At 43.1% G+C, this 10,998-nt stretch overlaps 2 protein-coding genes across 2 annotated transcripts; one reads left to right on the top strand and one right to left on the bottom strand.

Moving 5' to 3' along the window:
• The first annotated feature begins 1,036 nt into the window (after positions 1–1,036).
• On the top strand, positions 1,037–5,544 carry cfl1 (cofilin 1). Its single transcript, XM_068589154.1, has 4 exons — positions 1,037–1,135; positions 4,104–4,414; positions 4,499–4,575; positions 5,040–5,544. Exons 1-4 carry the CDS (start codon positions 1,133–1,135, stop codon positions 5,150–5,152), a joined length of 504 nt encoding a protein of 167 aa, XP_068445255.1. The 5' UTR covers positions 1,037–1,132; the 3' UTR covers positions 5,153–5,544.
• A 1,116-nt stretch (positions 5,545–6,660) lies between these two features.
• prss23 (serine protease 23) lies at positions 6,661–10,449 on the bottom strand. The gene is made up of 2 exons (XM_068586947.1): positions 10,194–10,449; positions 6,661–8,452 (listed from the first exon to the last, which is right to left on the bottom strand). The coding sequence occupies exon 2, from the start codon at positions 8,436–8,438 to the stop codon at positions 7,275–7,277; it is 1,164 nt and encodes a 387-aa protein (XP_068443048.1). The 5' UTR covers positions 8,439–8,452; positions 10,194–10,449; the 3' UTR covers positions 6,661–7,274.
• Between the last annotated feature and the right edge of the window lie 549 nt (positions 10,450–10,998).

Genomic DNA, 10,998 nt, shown 5'->3' with positions numbered 1-10,998 from the left:
CAGAAATCTGCTACGCCGAATTTTGTGTCCCTTGTTTCCTTATATGGTGATCAGCGTCGTGGCCCGACCCTCCTCGCGCTGTGAGCGAGGCGCGTGCACTGACCGCCGCCGCTCACCGTTCACTTCCATATTTGGAAGTGAGTCTAACAAAAACCGCACGGAGGGGAGGGGAGAGAGAGAGAGGGAGGGAGAGAGAGAGAGAAAGGGAGAGAGAGAAAGAGAGAGAGAAAGAGGGAGAGAGAGAGAGAGAGAGGGGGGGGGGGGAGAAGAGGGAGAGGGAGGGAGGGAGGGAAGGAGGGAGGGGGTTGATGGCGGATAAATTCCTCCCATCCTGAAAACCGCTTTGCGCCTGACTGGTTGCTGAATTTCGGTTAAAACAGCAGCAGCACAATAGTTTTACTTATTCATCTCCTCGCGCCACTAGAGTATTAATTAGCAGCCCATATGCACGTACTTGAACACTGAAAATATCGTGTTACAGTCACAATATATAACGGTTTTATATACGTAGGGAAGCTTGTGCTCAGGTTGTCTATAATTTAGTCAAAGGTTACGATGAAATTAAATACAAATCTTAGGTCTATAGTTGCGTTAAGGGCTGAAAGATGCGGTCTGACCAAGGTTTTTTTTATTTTGGTTTCAAGCATTTATTAAGCAATGTAATATTTCATAATGTACATCCGATATCATCAGGGATTTTTAGGTTTATTCATGTACCAGGCACACACATATTCCCATAATGCTCTTCGCCAACTGTTTGGTATGTTTGATTTGTTCATCAGTGCTGGCCGAGACCGCCAAAGGAAATAAAACGTATTAATATAATTCTTATTAACTTGGGTGTATAAAACATTGAGTTAATGCTAATTAATATGTAGATTATAAACGCGGCCCTCTTTGTGCCATCACAAGTGACAAAATACTGAAATCAATAGTAAACCCGAAGCAGCAAATACAGCCGTCGGATAATTATGGGTACAGACAAGCGCTCCCGCTCGTGCACCTGGCTCGATTCAGGGACGCGCATATAGGCGCGTTCACGTTGTGTATCCAGTGTGTGAGCGAGACCGACAATTCATCATCACAGCTCATTCAATTCCTCCCAGACGTCGACCAGTCCAGAGCAGCAGCCATGGTAGGTCTAACGGCGGCTTCATCACGAGTTTGTGCTCTTGCTATGCCTGCTCACTAATGTCGACTTAACATTCAGACTCGGTGAGGTTTGTGTGCGAGTTGCGTTTATTTTATAGGGGATGGAATCGTTTTTTAAATACCGTTAGACGTAGCTAACCGTTAGCCGGTTGCGTACCGCAGGAGCCGTAGCTAGCTCGGCAGTCAGCGGCTCCGTCGTCCCAACGGTGTGGCGAACAAAGCGTTCACACTGCGGCCATTCGCGTGTTATATTTATCTTGGTCCGACCTATATAGTTGATGATTAAGATTCTTCCCCGTGCGGCGTTAACGTGATTAACAAGGTTGTGAGAATAGACCAGGAAACCAAATAACGGCTCTCCAACAACTGGCGCCATTTCGTTCATCTCGCGCACAAAAACCCACACAAGGGTCTTTATCTTAACGCGAACACTGTTGTCATGACCACCGTGTTTTCCCCGCATCATGTGTCCCCTCGGCTCGTCGACACTTCGCCTCCACAACAGGTGCAGCAGCAGCGGCGCCCCGGGGCCAACCTGCTAACGGTATTGTGAGCTAGCTGCTATTAGCTCGGGCACAACACGACGTTACGGCCAAGCTAGCCGAGATTTTCCTGTTCTTTGTCTCTCCGCTGCTGTCTCGCGCACCGTGTTTGTAGTCGCCGGTTGTTCGCGCGCACCAGCTCGAGTCTCCACAATACCTCAGTGACACAGACTCACGTCGACAATTAACCTAGTGGGTTTATGGTCGAGTGGCTCGCTGACCCTAAATGTGTTAATTGACAACGGGACGGTCCGTTTGAGTGGAGCTTTTCCTTATATAGCACGTGCGTGTGCTGCATTCATGGCCCCACCCTAAATTTGGTGCAAAGACATTTTTTTTTTTTTTTACTGTTTTTGCAATGAGATCTAATTGCCTGATATTTCCCGTGTAAACGGTTTACCATGTATGTAATTGGGATGTAGCTCATATTTGACGTTATTGTCAACATTATATAAGACTCCGCTTTGGATCCACTCGCGACTAGCTGAAGCTAACGGGCCGCTGGATTTTCATAGTCGGTAATGCGCATCTTTTTTTTGTTGCGCATCTCATTTGTCCTGCCGTTTATACACTCATCACGCCATTAAACTACTTTATAATTTAAACGTAATAATAGACGGACACCTCAGTTAATTAATACATATAAAAACATTAGTCATTTTTGTGCATTACTGCAATGCGAAAAATAATCATACTGTTCCATATATGTAATATTGTATATACTGTGAATCTGATATTTACCTAAATCTGCCACTGCAAACTTTACATTTGCATTGTTTTCATTTCCAAGTTTGGATATAAACCCGTCAGGCCTGTTTGCTAGTGAAATTGACCCATATGAGGCCTGTATCCTTAACTGTTACTCTCTGTAAAGGAATTCACGACTTGGATTGTGGCTGCATTTATGTTGAGTCACTTGAACCTTGACTTCTGTAAAGAAAAGTATCTCTGATTTTAAGATTAGATATGGCTTGAGTCTACTAATCACCATAGTGTAACTAGCTTGCTGCTACAACAAAAAAAAACAAAGAACACACAGTATCTTAAGAATTGGAAACTTTAACATTGACTTTATTGTTTGTGTACAGAATAATTAGATGTCTAAACCACCATGAGTAAGCTTATGTGTTGTCTCGCATGTAAAGAGTGTACATTTGTAAATTTCACTAATATTTTGGAGACTGGCCTGGGTTAGTGCCCCCCCAACCTCCTCCTTCATGTTCCTTATTTATAGTAAGGCACAATTATGTTATTGATGCTTTGGTGTTAAGGAAGCAAGGAAGTTTGTTTTCTGGTTAATTATTACTCTAAAAGGCACTGTTGCCGGTCTTTTACGCCTTGAGCAAACATACCAAGCCTGCCTGTGCTGCTTTGCAGTTGGGTTCCTTTTCTGTCTTTCCTTCCCCCATTATTTCCTTTTCTTTGTTGTGTCTCTTTTTCCATTGGCACATTGCTGGTAGACAGCAGTTTTCTTCTCCTGAGACTGCATTTTCCTGTTTTTAAATGCCTTAAACAGAAGTCAGAAGACTCAATTGAGTTATGACGGGGCAGTGACTCGGCAATGTGACTATACTAGTTTCTTCAAAAGCCCCCATTGTTGGAGTCTGAACTCTGCTTTAATGCTTAATTCCTGACCACACCCTCACCCACATGATCATCTTCATGGTAGAGATACATGGCTTTTTCACTCGGAAAACACATAATGGTCACAGTCAGAAACTTGGACACACCTGTTTTTCATGTTCAAGATGGACTTTGGACATGCAGTACTGGCCACATAGTTTATTTCTGTTTATTATTCTTACAGTTTGACCTTTTTATACATATTAAATTAAACGGCTGTACTGACTGAATCATGAGTGTTTGTTTATTTCATTCGTGTCAACTTTGACGACATGAGAACTTTAAGAATGCACGACACAACTTAACTCTTCGACTACTATGATCAACAGCTTATCACGGCCATAGCTTTGCATTTCAAACCTCCTAATCAGACGTCCTCATAAGGAGCATTCCTGCTGTGTGCGAGAGCGTGGTGTCTGTCTTTTCTTCCGTTATGTCTGTATTATTTATTGTACTGAAGTAGTCACTTCTGGCCTGTTGAGCACAACGCCTTCTGTAGACTCATCCAGGCAAAAATCTCACGTTGAAGGAAGGGTGAAACCAACAATTACTTCCATTGGCAATGATTTCTTTTTTTATTTACTCTTTGTTCAATGTGTCATTAACACCCACGTTGAGATATCTGACCAGCAATTCAAAACCTAAATATTAATTTGGTTTAATGACAAGACGAGAACAAGCAAATAGATCCTAGCAATGAATTTTTCTCTGAAAAAGAAGATGGACAACTATGTTGAACTGTAAATACTTGTAAACGTTTGCGTTAACAGATTGCTCTCTCCACAGGCCTCCGGTGTGAAAGTCACAGATGAAGTTATCGCAGTCTTCAATGACATGAAGGTGCGTAAGGCTCAGGCGAATGAGGAAGAGAAGAGGAAAAGAAAGAAGGCCATTCTGTTCTGTATGAGCAAGGACCTCAAGAACATTGTTCTGGATGAGGGCAAGGAGATCCTTCTGGGTGACTTGGGAACCACCGTCCAGGACCCGTACCAGCACTTTGTGAAGATGCTGCCCCCAAACGACTGTCGCTACGCTCTGTATGACGCCACCTATGAGACCAAAGAAACAAAGAAGGAGGACTTGGTCTTTATCTTCTGGTAAGTGCTGCAATTATTGGACATTCATAGGTCTAACAATAAAAACAACAATTGGCTTTAATGCTGTTTCTCCCGTCCTTGCAGGGCTCCAGACAGTGCCCCCTTGAAGAGCAAGATGATCTATGCCAGCTCAAAAGACGCCATCAAGAGAAAATTTGAAGGTAAATAGCAGCGTGTACATGCGTTTTTGATTTTGTTCGATTTATTCATGCATACAACTGTTATTTAATCTCATAGCTCATTGAAAGAAAGCTCTCATTTACAATAATGTTGACAATATAGAACACATATTTGAAGCAAAACCAATAGCAGAAAAGTCATTCAGTACACAATTTAAAAGCAACTGCAGACTGGGGTGAAATGTCCAATGCATTGAGTTCTAAAGTACACTACAAAGCACACAGAAGCTAAAGGCAGGCTTCCCAAGTTTCCCAACTCTGTGTGCTTTTAGAGTCAGCCAATCACTGTAGCGAGTCTAGTATGGTTCAGACCAATATTTTCAGAAAACATGCCATATTATGACAATCTGGCTTATATTAACAGGAAGTATGTATTTCTTTGTCTGAACACTTGTACAACTTTGTAATTGGGACACTTTTTTTAAACACTCTTTTTATTATTTCAGGTATTAAGCACGAGTGGCAGGTGAATGGTTTGGAAGACCTTAAAGACCGGCACACCCTGGCAGAAAAGCTTGGCGGCTCATCAGTAGTCAGTCTGGAAGGATCCCCTATATAAATACCCCTCTTCCTCTGGCTACGATCGAGGCCTTTCAGACACATCTGTTGGGTTCAGCTGTTCATTCCAGTGTGGTTTGGAGACGGGCAAAAGCAGAACCTGCACCATTTGCGTGACTTTTGGGGTGGGATATTGTGGGTGGGTTTGGGATCAAGTGACAGTTTAAAAAAACTAAAAGAAATTCCGAAAATGCAAACTGTCATTCCACTTCACGCAACATAAAGAATATGAACAAAACGTACACAAAGGAACAACATTAAGATACAACTGAGGAAGGATGATGACGTTAAAACCTAATACACATATTTTTCATGTTTTAAAGATGGGGTTTTGTTTTTTTTCAGGTTCCATTTGAATGATTGCAGAGAAAGGGACAGACGATAATCGTTTTAGTTTCCAACTGTTGAATCCCAAAAAATAATTGTTCCAACTACATTTTTTTTTGCCAAACTTCTAGTTAAGTTTTGTAAACGTGTGTAGTTGAGACTAGTTATAGTATAAACTAATTCATAAGATCGATCAAAACCTTCTCTGGGGGGGCGGGAACACGGTTAAATATATATATTTCTTTTTGTTTTGTTATTCCATTTGTATTTGTTTGTTTATTTCTTTTTGAACAGGCAAATTCCCCAATTTGAGAAATTTTCCTTTTTTTCCAGTTCTCGGTCAGATAACCATGGCATTTGATGTAGTTAACAGACGACATTCCTTGTATTTGTTAAAACCAGGATATCCTTGAATTAAAAACGTTGGTGTTATGAAGGTCTGATGGGAGCGATGTGTATATGAAAGAGCAGCGGTCAGAGTTTAGACTGAATATTGAATGGTGGATGTTTTGTATCGTCTCCTTATCTCTAATAAAAAGCACTAAACTACTGACTTGTTCTGCTCTTTTTCCATTTTTTTTTTACTTTACGAAAATCAACAAATAAAGCTGTTCGCCTACTGTTTTTCATGTGGTGTTGGAGGTTTTACTCATTGGTCACGCATAGTTTCTTATCTATAATAGCCTCATGGTTGTGGTGAATAACACCTATTAAGTGAGTTTAAGGATGACTATCAGGCCTCAATGCCCAATTATTATGATAAAGAATCTGCTCATCCAATTAAGTAGGGCTGCAACCAACTACTATATTCATAGGACTTGATTGTTTTGTCAATTAAATGTCAAATAGTTTTAATGGATGTCCTTTACATTTGTTCAAAATCCCAAATTGAACTATTCCAACCCAAAAACCAACAGATGTACAGATTAACAGCAAGTATTTACACCTGAGAATTTGGGAGCAGTGATTTCTTTTTCAAATATATTTGAAAACAATGGCCTTGGTGCTGCTTAATTTTTTGTGAATCATTTAATCAATTAAATCAACTCTGGATTAAATTCAAATCGAAGAATTGTGTTGCAGTACTTGTTCAGACCACAAGAGGGCATCACAACATCACTTGAAATTGTCAAAGTAAAAACTACTGACACGAGCAGTGTTATAAATCTCTTTAATAAAATATATCACACATTTCTCCAAAAAATTAAATTAACACTGTCTCTCCAGTCCACATTGAGAAGAGCATAATGTCTGAAATGTCAAGAAGCATCAGTGGTGTTCAAGAACAGTTTTTAAATCTATGTATTGTGTTGGTGTGTATGCAGATCAAGTGACTAAATCAAATGATCCTTAAAAGGGGCAAACACATACTAAACCATTTCCCTCAAAGTCAAGAAAGATGTAGAAGACTAAATGTCAATTGTCTGCTGTCATCCACAGAAGGAAAAATATTCTGGTGCTACTGACGCACTGCACACCCATGGACAAGTGTTTTTTCCCTCTTATAAAAAGTGGCTTAAGTTAATAGGCTTCTGCGGAAACAGTGACTGTGGGCAAATACACATGAAAAGATGCCGTGTTGATGACCTCACAAGCAGAGTTGTCCTATAGGCCCAGAGGTTAAAGGAGAGAAATACCTCAATGAAGGATCCTAAAGTTATGTATCTGCTATACTGGTGCATCACTGAAGAGTGTTATTTGTTATTTGATTTAAACTTGTTTCACTCTTCTTTCTTTAGAGGAAAAGACCTTTCACCCTGTATTATTTTACACTTTGTGCTTTGCTAAGGTCCTTCTCAGTCCTGAACGCAGTCTAGTCGGTTTCCATGCACCCAGTAACAGATCTGAGCGAACTTCAGAGGAGTGATTCGCACTGCTACATTGTAATCCCTGTTCTCCCCGTCGATTTCCAGCCACTGGTGTCCAGAGAAAATGCCGATGACCTTCCTTTCCCAGCGCTCTAAACTGTTGTCCCACACTCTCCCATACACTCCAGAGCCGCTGGCTCCAGGTCGGGCGTCGCAGTGCTGGTAAATCAGGTCGCTGGACTCTTCTTCTACTGGACAAAATCTGTACACCAGCTCCCCGGATCTGTCGCTGTCAAAGCCAGAGAAGTGGATGCGATTCCCTGCCAGGTCATCAGAGGAGGGAGCGACAGAGAGGCGCATGAAGGGGCGTCTGTGAGGCCAACGCAGCTCCAGCAGGGCGTAATCAAAGTCCATGCTGACCTCCTGAGGGCCCTGGATCCAGCCCTTTGGCACACGGGTACGTTTCACCCTCACCCAGCGAACCAGAGGCTTCTTGGAAGAGGTGCGGCCGGCTTTAGTGCCGTTGATGGATGGAGGAATCAGGAATCCCACCCTGAGCTTGCGTGCCCCCTTGACATAATCCTTTCCATCATGCACACAGTGGGCAGCCGTGAGGACGTGCAGCTGAGACACAAGCACGCCGGTGCAGCCGGTGGAGATCCGCACGGCCGTTGAGAAAGGGTAATCCAACAGGAAGTTGTCCCCTTGGATGTTAAAGCGTCCGTCTGCTCCGTAGATCTGCCGCCTCACGCGTTTGTGCCTGGACTTCGCTCTCCGCCCTCTCCCAGGCGAAGGGTGAGTGAAGTGGTCTCCTTCAAACTCCTCATCAGCCTCCACATCTACAGTGGTGAGAGTGCGGGAGCCGTCGGCGTACAGCGTCTCAAACGCCAGTTTCTCCGTGAGCTGCTCCTTCTGGGCCTCCGGCTCTCCTCTGTGGAAGCAGCTGGAGTTGCAGTGAGTGGTGAAGTCCAGCTGAGCCCGAGCGCTGAAGCGGGAGCGGACGAGAGGCGTCGGTGCGTGAGGGACGAGCGTGGGGACGTGGACGGGCGGAGGGTGAGGAGGGTGAAGAAGGGACAAGGTGAGAGGAAGGAGGAGCTGGAGGAGCATGAGCAGGTGTGTCAGCAAGAGGGAGCACTCACGTGGCGTAATCATGGTGACGGAAAACACTGCAACAACACAAAAAAAACTGCTTAGATTGCATGAATTCCTACATGTTTATCAAGATAACAACCGGGGAAAACATTCCTAAACAAGCCGTCTAATCCCCATAATTCTGGACTTTTCACAGTTGATTGTAGATTGTAGATCTGCAGCAGTGATGTGTGAGGTCAGCTCACAAAATCGAATGTTGCAACGCACGCCTGGGTTTCATCTGGTGTGACGGGGCAACAATGACCCTCTTGTTCCTGTAATATAGATTAACTGGAAAGTAGGACTTGAACCTGATGGAAACAAACAAGCATTTTATGTCAAACATCACAGATAAATTCCAAAAGGAGAAAAGAAAAGTTCAATCAGAGAGGAAGCAAAGTGGCCACAGACATAGCTGAGAAGCCAGAACAAAGCAGAGTGGTCAACACTAACAGGGAAAGAAATGCAGTGTGTGATTACTTCAGACATCATTTAAAAAGACTGCCTTTCCTCGACGTGATCCACAAGGCAGACATTCTGCATTGATGCAGACTCAACCAGAAGTTGGGAGGTTACAGTGAAACCCCTCCGATCAAATATTTGTCAAAGCTCAGAGGTAAGACGTTGTTTTCTATCAAACATTAACAACTTCACAGTGTGCGTGGGCCTTTCAGGGCAGATTAGCAGCAACAAGGAGATACTTGATCCCCTCTAAAGGCCGTGGACTCGGAGGCACTCGTGGCAAGAAGAGAGCAGGTGTGTAAAAAGTGAAGAAAAAAAACAAGTCGAGGCACGGCGGCAAAACAGAGCACTATTTCTAACAAAGGGCAGGGTGGGGCCAGTGCACACACCTATGTGCAGTTTCTATTAACACTACAAAGGAGGAAGAGTTACAAAAAGGGCTTCTGCAAGCAGGGAAAGTACAAACTTCCTTCCATGTTGAAGTGTCAGAAACTTGACAGCGGTGCCAGACAGTTACAGAGGATCTTAAGAGGTAAATTGGCTGTTGAAGAAGTTGTAATCTGTGACTTAAACTTGTAGTACAACTTATTAAAAACAGGGAGAGTGATATGTTCATGACCACTGTCATCCAGGCTGTCGTGAGGTTTTTGGGTCGTAAAGGCATGAAATAACAGATTTTTGAGATTTTCAAACTCTAATAAAAATGACCACAACTCTTCCTGAGGTTTTGGGACTCATTCTGGAGGAAACCACAGGAGAATGATCCAGAGGACATCCCTGTGCAAAAGGGACAACATATAACTAGAGAGTGTTGCTTTGTGCTGGGACATTTTGGTGCATTTTTTAAGCATCAATACATATCTTTATCAGGGTATATTGCACATAACAGTACACAAATCACAAGCAGTCTAAAGGTGACGTATAACGTGTGCAGCAGAGTCAAATGCAGTTCAGCTGCTTTAGCATGTGTTATACAACAATGAAGCACAAGTTTCTTTTCTCTTTTCAGTTTTTACAAGGATTCAGTGTAGAAACACCTGGAACCTCATACAGACTGCTCCTTATATCATGTGTTTAATGTCCAATCTTTGGCCATCATTTCTACCTACTGGGTAATATTTGACCTAAATACCAACCACATATATGGCTGCATGAGGCTGAAAAAAAACCTCCTTCCATTTATGGAAACACCTATAAATGCTATAGTGGTGGTCTGCCCGAAACTGGTCAGGTTTAGGTTGGTTCAGGCATCCCAGTAGTTAGAAAACAAACCCTGTGCAATCCTCAATCAACTCAATAAATCTAATACATTACCTTCGGATTAGAGATCGGTTGCTCGTGTTTACATCCCAGTCGTGTCTTCCTCTCCATCAGAGGAGTTCCTCGGGATCCTTCCCCGGGTTTCCCCTCATCCTCTCCGGTGACAGGCAGGTAGTGTTTCCGCGCTCGTCCTCCCCCAAAGGGGAAACCTCTGCTGGCTCTTTTACAGCGTGTTCAAATAAAGCTTAGTTGCTCTGCATGTCCGGACCCGGACCCGCTACTGCAGCTGAAAGCTGCTCAGCTCAGACACCGAGACACAAATAAATGTCCCTGAAAAGAAGTGTTTACTCTCTCTGGAGCTTCACGGGTCTGGCGCCCCGCCTCCGCTGCTTGTTTGCTGAGGGGAGGGGAGTTCATGTTTGATATCAACTTATTCTCACAGAGGACTTTACATGCGTTATCACACGAAGTGGACACGTGTTAAACCGATACCATACGATGACACGTTTCATATCTTTTTTTTCTCTTTATTTTTGGAGTCATTCTTTTCCTCAATTATTTGTTGACAGTAGCTTAGGTTACAAAGCAGACATTCTTACCAGCAAACATGGCATCCACAGTTTTTCAAAGTTGACTGACTTTGTACAATTCGGGAAAGTGCACACATAAAAAAACAAAAAAAAACAAACGTGTCTCTTTATGCCAATATATATTAGCGTGACACCTTAACTGAGGTCATTATCCTTGAACCACAGGAACCTGCAGAGGTAATTGCGGTGATCTTCTTCGACCCTAAAGCAGTAAAACATCTGTTGAACATCCTTGGTAAAAGCTACTTGTTCCCTCTGAAAGAGCAGTA

The sequence above is a fragment of the Clinocottus analis genome, unplaced genomic scaffold (assembly GCF_023055335.1).
Source record: "Clinocottus analis isolate CAN_PGR_092001 unplaced genomic scaffold, fCliAna1.0.p SCAF_10, whole genome shotgun sequence".
NCBI lineage: Eukaryota > Metazoa > Chordata > Actinopteri > Perciformes > Cottidae > Clinocottus > Clinocottus analis.
The sequence above is the reverse complement of the archived record's forward strand: the minus strand, read 5'-3'. Positions and strand labels throughout refer to the sequence as shown.